This window comes from Diabrotica virgifera, chromosome 9 (genome assembly GCF_917563875.1).
Source record: "Diabrotica virgifera virgifera chromosome 9, PGI_DIABVI_V3a".
NCBI classification, from domain to species: Eukaryota; Metazoa; Arthropoda; class Insecta; order Coleoptera; family Chrysomelidae; genus Diabrotica; species Diabrotica virgifera.
The window spans coordinates 101,275,899-101,299,926 of NC_065451.1; the positions used below are offsets into that span (position 1 = coordinate 101,275,899).

General features: G+C 36.5%; 1 protein-coding gene across 1 annotated transcript; it reads right to left on the reverse strand.

Moving 5' to 3' along the window:
• Positions 1-5,834: 5,834 nt before the first annotated feature.
• On the reverse strand, positions 5,835-9,707 carry LOC126891188 (uncharacterized). The gene has a single exon (XM_050660371.1). It carries the CDS (start codon positions 9,705-9,707, stop codon positions 5,835-5,837), a length of 3,873 nt encoding a protein of 1,290 aa, XP_050516328.1.
• Positions 9,708-24,028: the final 14,321 nt, after the last annotated feature.

Sequence of the window (24,028 nt, forward strand, 5' to 3'; positions counted from 1 at the left end):
GGGTTTCCTGTGACATTTTTCTGTGAAAATTAGATTTTCCATGAATAAAAAAATTGGGAGTTGCGATGAATTTTTAAGTCCTGCCATATCCATAGAATAACAGGATACTATCTATTTTATGAAGAAAATTTTTTGGGCAGGACGGTCGCAAAAGTACTTAGGGAGTATACATATACAAATATGTAATGAAAATAATGAAATTTTCATGATTTTCTAAGTCCTGCCAACTTAATAACTTAATTATATTTATTTCAAAATGACCAAAAAAAATATTGGCATGACGTCACCTAATGTTTAACTGCACTTGTTTCTTGGAAAATTTTGTATAAAATTTTCACTCTGGTTCCGTGATTTTCTAAGTCATAAAATAAATTTTGTTACAAAATAAATAATTTCAGTATACATTATGCAAAATGGCAGGATGTTTAGTTACACCTTTTTTACTATATATAGTTAAAAAATTTGTAAGATAATTCGTGGAAAATTACACGATTTTCTAAGTCATGCCATTTCGCACATATCTCAAGAAGGTTAATATAAATCTATTTTCAAAGAGGCAGGATGGTTGTATAGTTATTTCGTATAAAAAAATTAAATTATCTGTCTGTAAAATTATTTCAGGGTGTTATACAAACATATTCATATCACCACATTTTTCTTGAGTCATACCATGTCGAGTATGCTTAAAAAACACTAATCTAAAACCGTTTACAACTTTACAAATGTCATCAGACCATCTGGTTGGCGGACGACCTCTACTTCGATATGCTTCGTCTAGAAGAAGCATATCGATGTCTTGTAATTAGTTTCTTTAAAATAGCTGCAGAACGCTTTTATTTGGAAAAACGAAAACTGGTACACTTATTTATCTTCCAGAGGTCAATTGTCAAATGTCAATTATCAATTGTCAATTTTTAGTACCGGTCATAGGGGTCCGTTTGGGTACGGAAACGGATATATTATCGAATAACTTTTCTGTCTAACTTTTAAGCATCTCTGACACTGGATTATTGAATTCTGGGATAGTTTTGTACTAAAAGGTACTTTTGCTTTAACTCAGAAGAATACGCAACGCAGTGTTCTAGAAAAATCGATGTGAAAAATTTTTCGCTTTTTGGTTTTTTGAGTTTAAAAGAATTTAGAAAAATTCTATTTAGAAAAACGAAAACTGCTACGTTTATTTCTCTTCCAGAGATGAATCGATTTTATCAATTGTGAATTTCTAGTACTGGTCATAGGCCTCGGTCTATTTAAAAGTACGCCCACCAATAAAACGAGTGTGATTCATGTGCCTGAAACTTTTTTATCTTCGAGAGGCCCCACACCAAAGAAACATAAAACATGACACGTTTCATGAAAATAAAACACAGTTAAACAAATTGAAGTCCGCACACACAAGAAGCGAGTGTGATTCATGCACATAAAACATTTTTATCTTGGTGAAATCTGTTTCAGGAAAGAGATCGTGTTGTATTTTTCGGTTTCAGTTTCATTGTTTTGGACAGTTAATCACGTGCATAATATGAATTCCAACCAAGAATTTAATATTGCATTGGTTTCTGTTGTAAAGTAGAATGAAGAGTTGTACAATTATTATAACCTGGAGAGGTACTCGAATAGGTAATGATAAGAAAATATCAGTTTTCTTTAAACCAGGACCCACAATAAAACAATGTAGATGTTTGAATACTCAGTCTATAAAATTATTTAAATTTGGGAAGATGATTACTTAGTTCGTTTGCAACCAAATACGTACTATGATTATGATGTTGGGCAGTAATAAAAAGTTGCCGCAAGAGTAACAACCTCGTCATCATTACTTTCCATTGTTGGCTATACAAATTTTCATTTTGTTTCTTTGATTAGTATATAATATGAAACGGTTTCGTCCTTCACAATTCATTTTGTTTCATGTTTTACGTTTTATGTTTTACTTCACGTTTCTTTGATCTGCGGCCTCCCTTAGAAAGTAATAAAGGTTTGCCATGACAGCAACGACCTCGTCATAACTTTCCATTGTCGACTATACAAATTTTATTTTTGTTTCTTCGATTAGTATATCACATGAAATCAAATGTTTTTTCACAATTTATTTGTTTCTTATTTCAAGTTTCATGTTTCACGTCTCATCTTTCACGTTTTATGTTATTTTAATCTGCCTTAGGAAGCATTTTCAGATTAGTTGAATTGTGTTAAATTGCCGTAAAATTATTAAATTTATTAATTGCCTTTATTGCAATTATTAATTGCCTTAAAATCAATTTGTTGTTATTAATTTATTTTGTTGCATAGCAATTTTATCCCGCCTTCTTACTTGTTCGAACACAAAATACACACGCATGTAACAGGCGCTGAGTTGCCGCACTCAACTCGTTTTCCTAATATTGTAGGATTGTAGATATTATCCTGATATTGTTTCCTATATTTGATAGCAAAATTTACTAACACTAACAACACCAGAATAACGATTTTTAAATACAGCATCTATCTACTTGCAACTTTTTGCATTGTGTTCAGGATAACATCAGGAAAAGGTGTATAATATAAAAATGGGTAGAAATTGCATTTTAGTGCATAACATGCATCCAAAAGTGCATAAACCTGTCAAAATCGGTGTATGAAGGGCAAAATTTTGTTATTTTTGAGGTTTATGGAGTTACGAATACGCAAACAGAACCGACCTCTGAATCACCTAGTGCCCAGAGTTGCTGCTAAGGCACGCCATCTGGAGTTTCGTGGGATATCGGCAATAAATTAAAAAAAAAACAGAATATTCGATGGGTTTTTGGGATGGCCGAACACGACTATGACATTACAACCGACCCTCGGAGCACCTGGTGCAAAGGGTGACTGATCTCGAATTTAAGAGAGTTTTTGGAGGTCGATTCTGATGGCGTATTCATGTTCAGCAACCACAAAACTCTTCGAGAAATCTACTTGCATCACTTTAGTGTCTGAAAGCCTCGAAATTTAAGAATACGGCGTGTATATCAGTCACCCCGGGCACTAGGTAAAGATCTGTTCTAATGTGACATTCTTGTTCAGAAACCCCAAAAACCACCTGAGTAATCTGTCTGTATCAATTTACTGCCGAAATTAATATATAAATATGGTATAGAAAATGCTTAGCAAATAAAAAGGTACCATAAAATATCATTTCATTATAATACTAAAATACAGGGTGTCCCATTTAAGAAAACTCAAAAAATACTCATTCCGAGTTTCAAGTTTCAACCAACCCCGTATACTAAAATTAAACATTTTGGTATACTATTAATAACTGACAATAGTAGACTATATTAAAAATCAGTAATAGTACTGTAACAGTTCGGCCTATTTCCCCGTGTTAAATCCCATAAGAAATCGCTAAGGTCCAACGTGGTCATTTTTGACGCGTATAGTGGTGGAGGCGCCACGGCTCGTAGGATCGTCTCGTGTGGCGGCTTGCAGGAAAGGGGAGGGGTAACGAATATGGGGTAAGCGCAAAGACATGGCATCGCATACGCTGTTATTTGTGTCTTCTTTTCGAATCTAAATTTATAATACCACGCCCGTTTATGAATATTTCTAGGCAGCATATGTCTCTCATAAATTTAATAAGGTAATGTTTTGCCATACTTCATTATGTCTGTATTTGTTAAAGCGTGATGAGGAAGGATTAGTTTGTGTGAAATAAAGACATCTGCATGTCTTAATAATAACCGCCAAGGTTTTTTAATATCTAAAAATAACTTAACCATCTGGCAGTCTAATCAGCATCCGGTACTTCAGGGCAGATGAGGGGACCATCGACCAACAGTGATAGTAAACATTCGGTCTAAAAAATTGCATTAAATCATTAACATATTTAAAGCATAGGCTCTTCTTTCCATCTCTCGCAAAGTATAATATACAGGGTATAGTCAGAAAGTCAAACCAATTCTTCTTTCCGTCTGTCACAGAGTATAATATACAGGGTGTAGTCAGAAAGTCAAACCAATTTTTCTTTCCGTCTGTCACAGAGTATAATATACAGGGTTTAGTCAGAAAGTCAAACCAATTTAATATATACCATTCTTACGGCCAAACCAACAAATATCCACCGTCTTCTACGATTGAATACTACTATACATGAATCTCCAGCCAATCACACACCTGTTCCTTACAAAGAACATATACCATTCTTGCAGTATGGCCAAACCAACACACATCCACAGTCTTCTCTGATTCCCTGGATCGCCCTCCAATCATACACCTGCTCCTTATAAAGAGCATATACCATTCTTGCAGTATGGCCAAACCAACACACATCCACCGTCTTCTCTGATTCCCTGGATCGCCCTCCAATCATACACCTGTTCCTAGAGACATATACCATCCTTACGGCCAAACCAACAAACACCCACCGTCTTCTATGATTGAACACTACTATACATAAATCTCCATAAAATCGTGATTGTGAGTTGCATACTTTAGTTTATCTAAGGCAAGTCGGGTAATACTATGTAGGTAGAGATTGTACTTCTCAGGTAAAAATGGGATTATCTGTTTTATTATAAAAACCGTTTAACAATATAGCATAGTACAAACAATTGTTTGATATATAGATATGATGTTTATGTTGACATAGAAAAGGCATTTAATATAGTAAAAATAAGTTGTATTATTGAAATAGAAAAATACATCTACTGTATTATTTTACCTATGACCATAAACAAATTTAGACTACATAGACTGAAAAAAGGTTAGCAAGGACAGTCAAGCAGTAAATAATGGTTAAATATAATATGTAAACGTTAATAAAATAATGTTAGTATCTAACCGATAGAATGTGTGTAAAGCGATTTATAAAATTTTATAAGCATGCAATGAAGGAAAGGTAGTCATTTCGGTCGAACATAAATTTGTTGAAAAAACAAAAATATATTCTTAACAGCAGCCACCAACGTGAAGGTACGACTACATAGACCGCCATGTTAGTAGGGAAGATGGTTAGTAGGAATGAAATATTTTACATTATATGATAATATATTTAATAACGGCAATATACTTAACTTACTTACTAAGGTCACTCTATTACTTGGTTTAGTAGACATCTTTTTATTGATCTGTTGAACATCTTTTATCTATTCTTATTAATGTTAAAACACCGATACTTTGGTATCAATTCATTCGTTACTAAGTTCTATAGTATTCAAAAATGAATTATTAGGGGAAAATAACTCTAGGTTATCTAATCTTAAAACTAGGGATTTTCCGACTCCTGTTTTGTGACAGGCTATCGAAGACTTAAAACTAAATCGGGGAAAGAAGACCATTAAGTTATCGATTGTCTTAATTTGGAGGCTACACGAGCAACGGTTCCAGAGTTAACTAGAACGGCTCATTAATTTGCCAGTGGTCCATATCAGATATCTTTTTAGTGGTCATAACTAAACATCTTTTTATATGGGTTAATCTTAATAATTATACTTCATTTAGAGATAATATATACAAAACTACGATCTACTAGAATCATCATATATTAAAAAAACGATGAGTGCAGGAAAGGTTGAGGAATGTAGTAAAAAGGGTCTGTTCCTGATATCAGTATGTTAGCTGTAATAAATAAAGTTTTAAAAATTACAATATTCAATCATCTAAATAATCTTAGTGGCGTAAAAACGATTAGTGATAGGGTGATAAGAGGATTATATTATTAAAAAAATGTCTAATTCTGATGTACTTATCAATATTGCAGTTGTAATAGATAAAGTTTTAAGAAATGACTATATTCAATCAGCATCCATCTTAAAGTCAATCGAATCATCAATGGTAAATGTTAAAATAAGTTTATTAAAATTTTTGTCTTAAATCTAATCAACATCCATCTCAAGAGTATCAATTAAATAGTGCCCAAAGGGAAGCGTATCATAAGAACCCTGAATGTGTTGTCTTTTATCATCATTGGAGCTGAGCGCAATCTTGCTTTGAGTTATAGAATAAACTTGGTGTTTATCAGAGCGTATAAGATTTTGCGTGGCAGTCTTTGTTGTGAAGGTATCTAAACATTCTACGTAGTCCTCAAAAGTAATTTTAGTATTTACTACAGATTTCTTTACCCCCTTCGCCTTCTTTGTAACACCATAATTTCGTATAATATTATCAATTTCATCATCCTCATACTCTTGTTCTTTCAACTTCCCCCTCAGCTTTTCAATGTCATTATCTGTGGTAGCTGCTTTTGTCGTGTATAATTTCGATCGGAGTCCTATGTAATCGGTCATAATGCAGCCATTATTCTCATCTTTCATTATGCCCAATACCTTCTTATTAACCAGAGGGATGTTGTAAATGTTATCTTTAGGATAGTCTGAGGTATCAAAATATTTATAGCAATCATATATCATTGCTTCATACGGGTCTTTTTCCCGTATCTCCACAATCACAGAATCTGTATCTGTATAGCAGGTCGAAAAGTTTTCTCCGAACCTGCTAGCTAAGTAGCCATATTGGAAATCATATATGGTTGTTTTCGCCAAATCTAAAATACTCATCCCAACATAAATCGGTTTAACTAACCATATTTCCGCTCTATGCATCTCAACAGCAATCAAATTTTCATTAAAGATAGTGGCGTTTTTAAACAGGGGGCTACTTATTCTAGCTTCAGCTCCATAACGACCCTCCCACTCTGTCAGCAATTTAATATCAACGCGCCTGCGCACACACTCTAAAGTCTTACCGAACACTGCATTGTTCATAAGCTTAAACAGATTCTTTTCAAACTCATTTTTTGCTGCCTTCCGGAGATTTGTATTCAAGTCGATGTATGACTTTAACCAAGGAGACTGCTTAAATTTCAGGACTCGATGAATCTTTTTTAGTATTAATCCATGAGCTAGCGCTTGCTTCAAGGCCCTGTAATGAATTACATATCTTTCTTTATCATGAAGGGTAGCCATTAATTTGGTCAGCTCTCGCGGACGTTTAGGAGGTTTCATAGTTTTCGGGTTCAAGGATTGAGGACAGAATGGGATGTCTTTATGACGATCATGGAGATGTTGAGGATACTCCAGATCGACCTCGAGAATGCACCCTTCAGAAGAATCGTCCGGAATACTAAGAACGTCGATGTTAGTATCAGTCCACTCGAAACCTCCAAATGGAAGATATTGCGACATTGCCCACCCATATTGATTATTGACATCGAAATACATCAGATAGGAGTCGGTCTTAGATGGATCGTAAGATACCATGTACTTGTTATTAGCATGAACACGACGTTTCGAGCAAACTTGACTCAAACCACCACGAATGCCACGCTCCACAAACAAATGCATATCTGGATCAGTTAAAAGTTCAAGTTCCTCTTTTGTATACTTAAGCATTGCATCCCACGTGAATCCAGGTAGAGTAAAGTAATGAGCGGGGTCAAGATTATATGTTTCGAGACAACTGGAGCGGAACCGCTCAAAAACATCGGCAAGAAGAAGAATATCTGTTTTCATGTAGAGATCGACGTAATCTCCGAGAGAAGAACAAGAGAATGAGGACCAGACTTGGAGGGCGCGATGATAATGGCGGCGAGGACAAGGTTTATCCTCAAGTTTATTATAAAAAGACTCGATAGACGGCAGACATGTTTCAATAAAGCGATCAAAAGAATCAATATAATCATAAGGCATGATACCTTTCGCAGTAAGAAGATTGAACTGCTCCTCGGGAAGGAAAACATATTGAGAGCGGAGATTAGGATATTCGGTCAAATAAGAAGAGAGCTTATCGAGAGAAGACGCCATAAATCGAAAACTATCGATGAAACGAAATTTAATTCGAGCATCATTAATGTGTTTAGTGAAAGATATATATTTTTCCTTTGTAATAGGAAGAAGATCTACGGGACCTTTGATGTGAGTAGCAATATCAGTAACAATGAAGTGGGCATCATATCCGCTGAGGTTATGAAATATCACAGGGATAGTGTGAGCATCTTTGTAATTAATGTTACACCCTTCATGAGCTGCAAATCTATAATTATTTTCTGGGATCAGGTGATTATGATCTCGAATTTTCTTATCGCTGGGGGAGAAGCGCTGCTCACAAATATGACAATGAGTGGCTGATTGAAAATCACTCTCTTGCTGAAATGTCATATTAATATCAAATGGACACATAAACACCGTATAAACATCCTCAGCAAGCTGATTTAGTTCATCTGCGAACCATTTCATGCAATCTTTTCCACGATATGATTTGTAAAATGACAGAGAATTATCATAGGAACATTTAAAGTAATACCCAACGGCAGCAGGTATATGTTTTTGATAGGTAGTCTTTTCAGCACTATGTTCCAGAACGCTTTCGAGATCTGCGTATACGGCGAAGGGGGCTTTTAGTTTATTCCTGAAATTCTTAAATTTTAACATTTTTTGGCTTTCTTCAGGCATTTTAATGGCTGTTTCATTTATTCTTTCACAATCGTTGATGTGAGCTTCTAACTGTGTATACGATGAAAATGGTTGTAAACACCTATCACAGATAACATCTGATCGCCCATTGCAGCATGTCTTATGAACATTCATCTTTTCTTGTGATCGGAAGTAATGGAGGCAGCCATCACAGAAATATTTTGTTCCATCACATTTGCTAAGCTGCTTGGAAAGGAGGCGAGATAGATTTTTTATCCAAACGTAATGATATCTAACGGGACCTTGGTCGTCATAATTATCTTGTATCAAAAGCATATTCACATGTTTATCCTTCTTGTTTTTTGTTAGGAAGGTTGGGAGGGTCGTATAGTTCTTTTTCTCCTTTTTCAAAATGTATACATTGATCGATATATTATTCTGCTTTTCAAAATTCGGAATCTGTTTGAAGGTCATTGGCCACTGAATACCTTTAAGTTTCAGCACTTGGGAGTAGTGTGGGTAAGATGACATTAAATCAGAGTTACTCCGACAAGGATATAACGCCGATATGACAGCCCATGCAAAGCATGCCTCGTCATCGTTCTTAACATTAATGCATGCCTGTTTTCTTTTTATCTGAGGGGGAAGTTCAATGTATGAGGAGCCAAGCTGTGGTGTAAATTTGTTTATATTAACCCCCAGGTTAACAACCGATTTTAGTGCCCAGCCACTATCTCTCTCTTGGAATTCTTCCAAGTCTCTGCTGATGGGTTCCACTACTTTTTTCTTGAACCATTCATCAAGATTGGTGTCTCTATAAATGGCTGAGTTTGAAGTAGTGAAGTACTTGGTTTCATTTATCATCTTTTCACCTTGAGCAATCTCGAACTCTCCTCCAAATGCTATGTTAACTTTCACTGCAGCGTTATTTTTTAAGACATTATGGATTCGTCGCTTGAACAGAGCTTTGCAATCAACCAGGAAACTTCCCGGGTCCTTGTGTTTCAGGTTCGAAATGACTCCAGTCTGAATTCTTGAATTAAATGTAGATACAGAGTCATCCCATTGTACCCTACGCTTTGCAGTCTCCGGTAGAGTTTTTAGTCCCGCCCCCTTCTTCTGTTCGGCTTTTAGTTGGTTTCTTAATGTTTTCACCTGCCGCATCTGGGCTTCGAGGTGGTGCTTTTCGCCAATCGTCTTTGCAAACCTCATTCTATCATGAATCATTTTAATCGCTTTTTTACACTCTACCAACCCTTTTCTTAACTTTTCAACATTATAATTGTCAGATATTAACTCCAAGATGGTTCCAATTAAATGAATTAGTTTAGCCAACATGTTTAAACAAAAAAGCCAATATTCAAAGATAGATTAAAAAAAATTCAAAATTTTCAAAAATTGTCAATTTAAATCAAAAAATTATGAAAAAGTCGAAAATTATTAAAAATAATCAATAATTATTTTAAAAAAATCAAAATTTTCAAAATATACCACTCAGCAGAGCACACGTAAATGATTAACCAAAGCACTAAAGGAAGATCTGAAACGGAACGAGAAAATACAAGCTGCGTCAAGTATTTATTAAACTTTGGTCGGACGGAAAACTGAACGGTGATACGTTATGCTCAAAAGGCCTCTGAAATGAGTAGATTTGTGCGTGTTTTCTCATAAGAATCAATGTAAAAGTGCTGTATTTAACATATTTATTGAAATCATCAAATACTTCATCCAGTTCAGTGCTGATAGTTATAATTTTATTGCATGTGTTCATGGACTTGATATCTGATAGGTTAGTGTCAGGTTTTAGATAAATACCAAATATTTCAAAATTTACCTTTATGCTATTGAACTGGTGTAGATATTCACTCAAAATGTTCAAAACTTTGGGTTTAACATGTTTTAAAAATCAATTATAATCCAGTTTTTTATCACTACTAAAACGATAAGATGCGATTCTGATTTAAACGCATGCGTCAATTTTAAAACACATCCATATATCACTTCCAATTTAAGCGGTCTTAATCTTTTTTCGGGAATATAATAATCACCATTAAGCTTATTATCACTATTTACATTTCCGTATTTACATATGTTCCTACGTCGCGACAGCTTATCCGAGCGCGAAAACGATTTATTACACTTACTACACGTATTATAATTCCCGATAAACTATTGAGGAGCTCCACTAATTTGCCTTAAATAGGATAAAGATACGAGAATATTAACCCCACCATATCATTTTTGACAATGTTTATCGATAGCTATTTTTAGACCGAACACCGGGTAGTCTAGTCTGCATCCTGTTTGAATCTGTGTGCGAAATGAGGAACATCTGGCAATTGTGATAAATTAAGAAAGATGATATTGTGGGAACTCATTTCTTGGTTTTTCTCATGCAAAGTTGTCGTAAAGCGGACATTAAAACATAATTAAAAAAAATTAACTGAACCTCCACACACACTGTGAGAAACACAGTTGGTATTTTTTGCGAAGAATATAACTATGCAGAAACCGTCGTGTGAAATGAGGACATCTGCTTGTCATCTGCCGATCTAAGCACCGAGGTTTTAATATCTAAAAATAACTTAAGCATCTAGTCTACTCAACATCCGGGCATGCCAGATGAGGTACCAACAACCAACAGTGGTAGTGATGATTCGGTATAAAAATAGCATTAAATCATTAACATATTTAAAGCAAAGGCCTCTTCTTCTCGTCTGGCGAAAAGTGTAATATACAGTGGGTAGTCAGAAAGTCAAACCAATTCTTCTTTCCGTCTATCGCAAAGTATAATATACAGGGTGTAGTCTGAAAGTCAAACCAATTTTTCTTCTTTACATGTGTCGCAAAGTATAATATACAGGGTATAGTCAAAAAGTCAAACCAATTCTTCTTTCCGTCTGTCGAAAAGTGTAATATACAGGGTGTACTCATAAAGTCAAACCAATTCTTCTTTCCGTCTGTAACAAAGTATAATATACATGGTGTAGGTAGAAAGTCAAACCAAGAACCAGGAATTAAATTAAAAATATAAGAGCACACGAGTTATGAAACAACCATCTTACAAGCAAAAACGACACAGCATATAATGAAATCAGTAAAATAGCGAAAAGGCAAGACGTCATAATCAGGATAAAACCTCCATATATATTTGTGAATGGAAGAAACAACACAAGATATAAAATTAAAGTGTTGGAAAACTCATACAAAAGTAATATGTATACGTGTGTTCAATATTTCTATAAACCTTGTTATTTAATCTAATCATGAATTAAAATTTCTAGTGTAAATCTTAAGATCCAGTTTGAGATAGGATTTCAATGTTCCTTTTTATTTTTTTAAAAATTTTAAGATACCGCTTATTTGGTTATATGTATACCTACAGTTGCAGCATCAATAATATTTAACTTATTTTGTAATTACCCACCATCCAGATAATTATTGATAAATAAAATATGTATGATTAGCAGCAGAGTCCCAGGTATTTGTCACATTTTCCGTTAATTTTTTGTATTTTCCATATATTTTTCTGAACTTTCTTATTATCCATCTATTTTTTGAATTTTGCAAGTATTTTTAACATTTTTCGGGTATTTTTCATATTTTCCAGATATTTTTCTGAACTCTCTTATTATCCATTTATTTTTTGAATTTTGCAAGTATTTTTAACATTTTTCGTAATTTTTCGGGTATTTTTCATATTTTCCAGATATTTTTCTGAACTCTCTTATTATCAATCTATTTTTTGAATTTTGCAAGTATTTTTAACATTTTTCGTAATTTTTCTGGTATTTTTCATATTTTCCAGATATTTTTCTGAACTCTCTTATTATCCATCTATTTTTTGAATTTTGCAAGTATTTTTAACATTTTTCGTAATTTTTCGGGTATTTTTCATATTTTCCGAGGTATTTTTTAACATTTTGTCATCCACTTTCAAAAAAAACGACATCAACGAAAATCTTCTATGTTAACCATTTTCAGTTGTACTGTTACAAATACACCACATTATTCTCAAAGATTTTACAAGGTCGGCTGAATGTCTCCGGACCTGCGTATAATTTGTCTCCTTTTCATTACTGAGAAACTGCAACGAATTTGTCTATTTGGCGAAAAATATCTAATTGACACAATTTTATAGGAAAACTTTACCGTTGTACCGTTTTATTCACTGTTTTCATTTGTTGAGTATCATATTTAAATTATTTTTATTTTAAATAGTTTCATAGTCTTTTCTAATTATCATTCTTTATAGCTTATTTATCCTCCGCAAGACTTCCGCATTTGTTATATGGCTCAGGTAGTATATCGTCGTCATCAGACCCAAACTTCGTATGTAAACTTTTTGACGAAATCTACTTTTGTGCTATGACCATTCATCTAGTCGACTTTTATTGTAAGACCTCGTAATAAAATTATCGGTAGATATGAGGTTTGGATTGTCATTATATTTCTTTCGATCTGTACAATGTCAGGTTACTCGTTTTTATACAAACTTTCTACTATATACCTAATAATTCTAGTAACTATATAACTAGTAATTTGAAAATATTAAACATACATACTTAAATAAAATGAGTAGTGTAATTATGTACTAGCAAAATGAGCAGAAATGAGCAGGGTCAACGACCTGGCCATCTGGCAGTCTCGACATCCGGTCTAAAAATAGGGTGAGGGAATATATGATATTGTACTAGCAAAATGAGGTGGAACATCTGGCAGTGAACACCTGCATCCGGTTTGCTAGGACATAATTACACTACTCATTTTATTTAAGTATGTATGTTTAATATTTTCAAATTACTAGTTATATAGTTACTAGAATTATTAGGTATATAGTAGAAAGTTTGTATAAAAACGAGTAACCTGACATTGTACAGATCGAAAGAAATATAATGACAATCCAAACCTCATATCTACCGATAATTTTATTACGAGGTCTTACAATAAAAGTCGACTAGATGAATGGTCATAGCACAAAAGTAGATTTCGTCAAAAAGTTTACATACGAAGTTTGGGTCTGATGACGACGATATACTACCTGAGCCATATAACAAATGCGGAAGTCTTGCGGAGGATAAATAAGCTATAAAGAATGATAATTAGAAAAGACTATGAAACTATTTAAAATAAAAATAATTTAAATATGATACTCAACAAATGAAAACAGTGAATAAAACGGTACAACGGTAAAGTTTTCCTATAAAATTGTGTCAATTAGATATTTTTCGCCAAATAGACAAATTCGTTGCAGTTTCTCAGTAATGAAAAGGAGACAAATTATACGCAGGTCCGGAGACATTCAGCCGACCTTGTAAAATCTTTAAGAATAATGTGGTGTATTTGTAACAGTACAACTGAAAATGGTTAACATAGAAGATTTTCGTTGATGTCGTTTTTTTTGAAAGTGGATGACAAAATGTTAAAAAATACCTCGGAAAATATGAAAAATACCCGAAAAATTACGAAAAATGTTAAAAATACTTGCAAAATTCAAAAAATAGATGGATAATAAGAGAGTTCAGAAAAATATCTGGAAAATATGAAAAATACCAGAAAAATTACGAAAAATGTTAAAAATACTTGCAAAATTCAAAAAATAGATTGATAATAAGAGAGTTCAGAAAAATATCTGGAAAATATGAAAAATACCCGAAAAATTACGAAAAATGTTAAAAATACTTGCAAAATTCAAAAAATAAATGGATAATAAGAGAGTTCAGAAAAATATCTGGAAAATATGAAAAATACCCGAAAAATGTTAAAAATACTTGCAAAATTCAAAAAATAGATGGATAATAAGAAAGTTCAGAAAAATATATGGAAAATACAAAAAATTAACGGAAAATGTGACAAATACCTGGGACTCTGCTGCTAATCATACATATTTTATTTATCAATAATTATCTGGATGGTGGGTAATTACAAAATAAGTTAAATATTATTGATGCTGCAACTGTAGGTATACATATAACCAAATAAGCGGTATCTTAAAATTTTTAAAAAAATAAAAAGGAACATTGAAATCCTATCTCAAACTGGATCTTAAGATTTACACTAGAAATTTTAATTCATGATTAGATTAAATAACAAGGTTTATAGAAATATTGAACACACGTATACATATTACTTTTGTATGAGTTTTCCAACACTTTAATTTTATATCTTGTGTTGTTTCTTCCATTCACAAATATATATGGAGGTTTTATCCTGATTATGACGTCTTGCCTTTTCGCTATTTTACTGATTTCATTATATGCTGTGTCGTTTTTGCTTGTAAGATGGTTGTTTCATAACTCGTGTGCTCTTATATTTTTAATTTAATTCCTGGTTCTTGGTTTGACTTTCTACCTACACCATGTATATTATACTTTGTTACAGACGGAAAGAAGAATTGGTTTGACTTTATGAGTACACCCTGTATATTACACTTTTCGACAGACGGAAAGAAGAATTGGTTTGACTTTTTGACTATACCCTGTATATTATACTTTGCGACACATGTAAAGAAGAAAAATTGGTTTGACTTTCAGACTACACCCTGTATATTATACTTTGCGATAGACGGAAAGAAGAATTGGTTTGACTTTCTGACTACCCACTGTATATTACACTTTTCGCCAGACGAGAAGAAGAGGCCTTTGCTTTAAATATGTTAATGATTTAATGCTATTTTTATACCGAATCATCACTACCACTGTTGGTTGTTGGTACCTCATCTGGCATGCCCGGATGTTGAGTAGACTAGATGCTTAAGTTATTTTTAGATATTAAAACCTCGGTGCTTAGATCGGCAGATGACAAGCAGATGTCCTCATTTCACACGACGGTTTCTGCATAGTTATATTCTTCGCAAAAAATACCAACTGTGTTTCTCACAGTGTGTGTGGAGGTTCAGTTAATTTTTTTTAATTATGTTTTAATGTCCGCTTTACGACAACTTTGCATGAGAAAAACCAAGAAATGAGTTCCCACAATATCATCTTTCTTAATTTATCACAATTGCCAGATGTTCCTCATTTCGCACACAGATTCAAACAGGATGCAGACTAGACTACCCGGTGTTCGGTCTAAAAATAGCTATCGATAAACATTGTCAAAAATGATATGGTGGGGTTAATATTCTCGTATCTTTATCCTATTTAAGGCAAATTAGTGGAGCTCCTCAATAGTTTATCGGGAATTATAATACGTGTAGTAAGTGTAATAAATCGTTTTCGCGCTCGGATAAGCTGTCGCGACGTAGGAACATATGTAAATACGGAAATGTAAATAGTGATAATAAGCTTAATGGTGATTATTATATTCCCGAAAAAAGATTAAGACCGCTTAAATTGGAAGTGATATATGGATGTGTTTTAAAATTGACGCATGCGTTTAAATCAGAATCGCATCTTATCGTTTTAGTAGTGATAAAAAACTGGATTATAATTGATTTTTAAAACATGTTAAACCCAAAGTTTTGAACATTTTGAGTGAATATCTACACCAGTTCAATAGCATAAAGGTAAATTTTGAAATATTTGGTATTTATCTAAAACCTGACACTAACCTATCAGATATCAAGTCCATGAACACATGCAATAAAATTATAACTATCAGCACTGAACTGGATGAAGTATTTGATGATTTCAATAAATATGTTAAATACAGCACTTTTACATTGATTCTTATGAGAAAACACGCACAAATCTACTCATTTCAGAGGCCTTTTGAGCATAACGTATCACCGTTCAGTTTTCCGTCCGACCAAAGTTTAATAAATACTTGACGCTATCGTGAAACGGGAATTTTTCATCCTAGCAACGCGCCAATCACGCTTCGCTCTTGTTTAGGCTCCACCCCGAGCCGAGCGCACAAGGAATGATTGGCTCGTTGCGAAACCGACGCTACGGTCGAATAGGATAAAAACGACGCGAAATCTTGCTTCGTCAGCAGATTCTCACCGACCATAGAGAGACCTAGAGATTTTTTGGTATCTTTACCTTTTGAAATCTTTGTTTCTTTCGTCTACCCGACTTCTGCTTTCTTTTTCAGATATTTAGATATACCTTATCGGTACTTCCGAGTGTAAGAAAACACATAAGCTTTTATTAAAGCTAAATTGTTGCTGTTGGTCTTTGCCAACGTTATTTTTGAATATTTAATATTCCATTTGTGTGTTCCTTTGTTACAGGGAATTATAACCATATAACTATACTAATATTTGTTCCTTAGGTACTAACTTAGTGTTATATACTTATTAATCATTAATACTTGCCTGTTTGCATCTTTTATTATTGTTCTGCATTTACTTTCAGATTAATAACTAACTTTTACTTCTTTCCTAGGTGTTAATATATATATGCATTGTTTTTGCTTGCTTGTGTGTTACGTATAAATATACATACTAACCTGGCGTTATATATAACTAATCTTTAAATATTCTTGTTTTTTTTTACCTTTGCATCTTTCACAGGACTTAACCATATTTAATACTAACACATTAACTTTCAGGTTTATATATATATATTTAACTTCCCTACATCTATATATATATATATCATATACTGTTGCGCGTGGTTGAGGTTGGTATCCATATTTATATGTATACTGACACATGTCATACTCACTCACCGCCTATGCTAATGTGTATGTATCTTATGCCCATATAAATTTATATATGAACTAATATCTCTTATCACCACCCTGTTGAATTTACTTTACCTTGACTGTGGTGACAACACACTATAAGACTTTGATTGTGGTGCGATTTTATGCATTTGCCCAAATCTATATATATACCTTATTGACTTGGTGAAAGGTCAAATCCAGATATTTCTTTCTTTTCCTTTGTATGCAAATCTATATATATATGTATATATCTTTTACTGACTTTACTTTCCTTTGTATGCGAATCTATATATACATTTTATTGACTTTGTAAAATCAGTGCACATCCATATATATATATATCTTTATTTTTTTTTGTATGCAAATCTATATATATACTTTCTTGCCTTTTTAAGTTTATTCCTTTCTTGTGCAAATCTATATATATATACCTTCTCTACTTAGGGAAGTCTATTATACTATCTTGTCATTTCAGAGTGCAAGATAGTGTATTTATATATTTGTTTCTCTTCCTTCTCGATACTTGTACATCGTAGGTTCTCCTATATAAGGAGATATAGGTCTGGGAGCCCGCTTTGTACGTTTACAAGGCTGTGTGGATAACCTATTGTGTCTCACCTTCCTGTGAGAGCCTACGTTCACGATGTCCGAGGAAAAGAAGGGCTACGACACCCGATCCAAGACAGGGTCAGAGAAACAGCTCTCAACCATCCTGGAAGACCCCCAGGATGACTTAGAGCGACATGGCGCCCAACTTACGGGGACTGAGAACCCTGAATCGTCAACGAAGTTGACCATCAACGACCCTGGACAGTCAGCGAGGCTGACTGCCAAACTCAACAGCCTGGAGGACAAATTGGCAGATATGATGGATGCTATCAAGACATTAGCTATCCACCAAGCCACGAAAGTCAGCGAACCAGCTGTACCGCCACCACAACAACCCAGATGGAGGCCAGCGTTAACACGATTCGCGGGTAGCGAATACGAAAGCCCCGAAGAGTTCCACTGCACGGCCATAGAATACCTAATGGGTTTAGGTATCGAAGAGAGGTACTGGACGGCCTACATGATAGAGAATGGGCTTTCTGGAGAGGCGGCCGATTGGGCCGAACACCACACTACAGCCAAACTGGACCACCAGACGTTCTTTACGAGGCTGGTGGACCACTTCAGCCATCCGTCAAAGATAACAAAACTCCTATCCAAGTTGTACGGACGCCACCAAGGATACAACGAGTCAGCGAGCCAGTTGATATCCGACAAAATGGCTCTGTTTAACAGAGTCGCTCCCGATACGCCAGAAGATCGACGATGCAGAGTCATCATAGACCTACTACGCCCTGAACTAAGGCTACACATGAGGGTGAACGCTCCTAGAACCGAAGAAGACCTACGCAGGGCAGCAGACGAACTAGAGACCGACACCAGCAAAATTCAGTCGTCAAGCAAACGCCAAGAACAGTCTTCTTCAAGCCAACGGAGACAGCGAGATAATCGTAGTCAACCGCAACAGAGCGAGGGAAACAGTGCTTCCCAGGCACCGGTGAAGACCGAGACGCTAGATGACTGGCGTAAACGTGGCAATGGTCACGCTAACAGGTCAGCCTCACGCCAGAGGGGCAACAACCAAACTCCAACCCAGAACCAGGGAAACGCCGAAGGGGGCGACCACTAAGGACCCCAGTGGAGCCCCAACTCAACCCTATGGTGACGAAACACGTTAAGCATCAACTTCCGATGATTTCAGTCGAAATCAACTCAGTTAGAATCAAGGCCTTGATAGATACTGGCGCTTCCAGCAACTTCATCAGTAGAGGCCTGATTGAGACGAAGAAGATGCAGAACAAGCCCACCATAGTCCGGTTAGCGTGCGATGGCCGCACGTCGAAGAGTTTGGGAACTGCCGAGGTCCAGGTCCGCTTCGCGGACGACTTTACAAGCACACTTCGATGTCAGGTGATGGAACATCTCAACTACGATATGGTACTAGGTATGCCGTGGCTGAAATCCGAAGAAGTCCTAGTAGACATCCCCAGGAGATGTCTACACGCAGGGACCAAAAGCCGCAGTACCATATTTTGGGAAGCTCCACCGAGAATGCCAACATCAGACGAAGTCCAGCTAAAGACAGACCAGGCCCCAGACTTTGCTTACGATGTGATTAAGCACACAGTCGAAGAATACAGAGACGTCTTCGACGACAAAGTCCGTCAACCGACTACTAGAGCCACATCAATGCACATAGAGTTGACCGATGACCGGCCTATAAATGTGAGGCCCTTCAAATATCCCCCAGAGAAGAAACGTATCATGTTCCAAGAGGTCCAGGACATGCTCTCTGCCGGGGTTATAAGACCCTCAAAGAGCCCATACAACAGCCCAGTGGTGATAGTCACCAAGAAGGATGGCACCCCCAGGTTTTGCGTGGATTACCGCAAAATAAATGGCATCACCGTAGATGAAGTCTCGAACCTACCGCCGATCCACGACAGCATCAAGGAGCTTGGCACATCTAAGATCTTCTCCATCCTTGATCTTAAGAGTGGATTCTGGCAGATACCGTTGGACGAAGAATCCAAACCAAAAACTGCCTTTAGCCTGCCAGACGGTTCACAATACGAGTTCACGGTGATGCCCTTTGGGTTGAAAAATGGTCCTGCCGCCTTCCAGAAGCTAGTTACCACCGTCTTCGCTGGTTACGTAGACGAATTCGTGAAGGTGTACATGGACGATATAATCATCTATTCCAACAGTTGGGAAGACCATCAGAGACACCTTCACCTTGTTCTGGAGAGGCTGAGGACACACGGCCTATGGGTGTCCCTTAAGAAGTGCCGTTTCGCCGCTGGAGAGCTGGAATATCTGGGCCATAAGATTACTTCCGTCAACACCCAACCAATGGACCGACATCGAGAAAAAATCCAAGGTTTCTCGACCCCGAGAACTCTGAAGCAACTGAGAGGGTTCATAGGAACCGCAAACTGGCTCCGCGACTTCATTCCGAACTTCGCTGAAATGATCACTCCACTGACTGACCTGACAGCGGGAAAGAGGAGGTTCAAATGGAATGAGGAAGCCGAGACAGCATTCAACTCAGTTAAGAACGCCATCTCAGGAAGACTAGAGCTGAAACGACCAGACGCCAGCCTACCCTTCAAGCTTCAGACGGATGCGTCGGACATTGGTATGGGTGCTGTCCTATTTCAAGGGGAGACCGACAGCAGGCAAATAGTGGCCTACATCTCGACCAAACTGAAGTCAGCAGAGAGGAAGTACCACATCAACGAGAAGGAGTGTCTTGCAGTTATCTGGGCCCTTAAGAAGTTCAAACATTATCTGCAAGACCAGAAGTTTACACTCTACACGGACAGCCGAGCCCTGTTATGGTTAGACAGATACAAGTCTGACAAAGCCAAGCTGTCCAGATGGGCTCTCCTTCTACAAGAATTCAACTTCGATGTGGTACACATCCCTGGCCGAGAGAACGAGCTGCCTGACCACTTGTCTCGTAACCCTAAGACGGAAGAAGTCGAAGAAGTCCACGACGCCGATGCAGAAGTCGAACGACTTGCATGGCCACAGCTACCATCCGAAGAGGATGACAACTTCCCCTTACTGTGTCTGCTGGATGACGACGAACCTGGTGCAGATCACCCAATATTGGACGATTTGAACGACATGCCTCTGCAAACGAGGATAAGAAGAAGTCACCAAACCCACGTCGGCATGCAGAGATTCATCGAGCTGCTGGGAAGAATCACAGAACGAGAACCACAGAACGACATCGAGAGAGGCCTAATAGAGGAATTCAGAGTGGAAGACAACGCCACCTACTACATCAGCAACGGTAGCCATCGTCTCTACGTCCCTGGTTGCTTCCGCGCCGAGGTTCTGCAAGAATACCATAACAGTGCGGAAGCTAACCATCCAGGACAAGAAGAAACCGCTAGAGCCATAAGAGACCTCTACTACTGGCCAACTCTCACAAAAGATGTCGTCAAATATGTGAAGTCCTGTCTGACCTGTGCCAAGACAAAATCTGCACGACAACAGCCAGCAGCTCCAATAGTATCAAGACCGCCGACGAACCCATGGGAACGAGTGTCGTTCGACATCCTAGGTCCATATCCACTAGCCAGAGGCACGAAAAATAGATATATACTATTAGCAACAGAGTGCCTCAGTGGATGGGTGGAATATAGATGCACCACAGCAGCCAAGAGTCGAGACTGCATCGACTTCCTGAGAGACGAAATATGTAACCGATGGGGCCATCCAAATACGATAATCACCGACAACGCCATCCAATTCCGAGCCGATATGTGGGAGAGATTTCTTCATAAACACAACATCGAGCACGAGAAGAGCCCCATCCATCACCAGAGGGCAAACCCTGTCGAGCGAAGAGTTCAAGAACTCAAAAAGGGACTCAGAGCCAGAGTGACGTCGCCAGAGGATCCACGATGGGATACCTACGTCGGAGACATCATATTCACGCTGAGAACCAGAGCAAACAACTCGACAGGGCAGACACCCGCAGAACTTCTCCTGGGCTACAAACCACGGCGGTCCGAAGAATCTGGGTTCGAAATCAGGCAAAGAGAGGCGAGAGAACAGAGGGTCCAACGAGCAGTCCAAAGGAAGACTGTCTATGCGAGAAATCTCTTTCCTGACAACCCAGAGGCACGGCATCCCCCAGCATTCGTTCCAGGCCAACAAGTACTCGTCAGAAACCACATCAGAGGGAACTTCGGCGAGACCTGGACCGGACCGCATTCGATCATCAGAGCCGCAGGAGAACATACTTACGAAATCCAAAGAGGCGAACGCTTCGACCCATTAGTACATGTGGACGACATTCGCCCAGCACCACCCCCAAGAGACGAGGAACCACAACAACAGCCAGCAGCCAACGACGAAGACGTCGCCGCTGCATAAGATATTTGTGGATCTGAAAATCAAACATTGGGTTATGAATCCAGCATAACCGAAAAAACGCAAGAAAATCAAAATTTTCTTTGGTTGTATATCCGTCTTGACTGGCCAATAAAGGTTCTTAGTTCCCAACATGCAGTCAAGACGAGATACTACACTTACATTTTTAAACATATAAATGTACTAACTTTTTTTCTATATTTACTAAATTGTAAAACAAAAAGTTTTGAATAAATAAATCACCAAAAGGTCTCCAAAGCGGGGGGGATATCGTGAAACGGGAATTTTTCATCCTAGCAACGCGCCAATCACGCTTCGCTCTTGTTTAGGCTCCACCCCGAGCCGAGCGCACAAGGAATGATTGGCTCGTTGCGAAACCGACGCTACGGTCGAATAGGATAAAAACGACGCGAAATCTTGCTTCGTCAGCAGATTCTCACCGACCATAGAGAGACCTAGAGACCTTTTGGTATCTTTACCTTTTGAAATCTTTGTTTCTTTCGTCTACCCGACTTCTGCTTTCTTTTTCAGATATTTAGATATACCTTATCGGTACTTCCGAGTGTAAGAAAACACATAAGCTTTTATTAAAGCTAAATTGTTGCTGTTGGTCTTTGCCAACGTTATTTTTGAATATTTAATATTCCATTTGTGTGTTCCTTTGTTACAGGGAATTATAACCATATAACTATACTAATATTTGTTCCTCAGGTACTAACTTAGTGTTATATACTTATTAATCATTAATACTTGCCTGTTTGCATCTTTTATTATTGTTCTGCATTTACTTTCAGATTAATAACTAACTTTTACTTCTTTCCTAGGTGTTAATATATATATGCATTGTTTTTGCTTGCTTGTGTGTTACGTATAAATATACATACTAACCTGGCGTTATATATAACTAATCTTTAAATATTCTTGTTTTTTTTTACCTTTGCATCTTTCACAGGACTTAACCATATTTAATACTAACACATTAACTTTCAGGTTTATATATATATATTTAACTTCCCTACATCTATATATATATCATATACTGTTGCGCGTGGTTGAGGTTGGTATCCATATTTATATGTATACTGACACATGTCATACTCACTCACCGCCTATGCTAATGTGTATGTATCTTATGCCCATATAAATTTATATATGAACTAATATCTCTTATCACCACCCTGTTGAATTTACTTTACCTTGACTGTGGTGACAACACACTATAAGACTTTGATTGTGGTGCGATTTTATGCATTTGCCCAAATCTATATATATACCTTATTGACTTGGTGAAAGGTCAAATCCAGATATTTCTTTCTTTTCCTTTGTATGCAAATCTATATATATATGTATATATCTTTTACTGACTTTACTTTCCTTTGTATGCGAATCTATATATACATTTTATTGACTTTGTAAAATCAGTGCACATCCATATATATATATATATATATATATATATATATATATATATATATCTTTATTTTTTTTTGTATGCAAATCTATATATATACTTTCTTGCCTTTTTAAGTTTATTCCTTTCTTGTGCAAATCTATATATATACCTTCTCTACTTAGGGAAGTCTATTATACTATCTTGTCATTTCAGAGTGCAAGATAGTGTATTTATATATTTGTTTCTCTTCCTTCTCGATACTTGTACATCGTAGGTTCTCCTATATAAGGAGATATAGGTCTGGGAGCCCGCTTTGTACGTTTACAAGGCTGTGTGGATAACCTATTGTGTCTCACCTTCCTGTGAGAGCCTACGTTCACGATGTCCGAGGAAAAGAAGGGCTACGACACCCGATCCAAGACAGGGTCAGAGAAACAGCTCTCAACCATCCTGGAAGACCCCCAGGATGACTTAGAGCGACAACGCAGCTTGTATTTTCTCGTTCCGTTTCAGATCTTCCTTTAGTGCTTTGGTTAATCATTTACGTGTGCTCTGCTGAGTGGTATATTTTGAAAATTTTGATTTTTTAAAAATAATTATTGATTATTTTTAATAATTTTCGACTTTTTCATAATTTTTTGATTTAAATTGACAATTTTTGAAAATTTTGAATTTTTTTTAATCTATCTTTGAATATTGGCTTTTTTGTTTAAAC

Coding starts and splice junctions, on each gene's coding strand:
- LOC126891188 (XM_050660371.1), bottom strand. CDS start 9,707: ATGTTGGCTAAACTAATTCATTTAATTGGAACCATCTTGGAGTTAATA.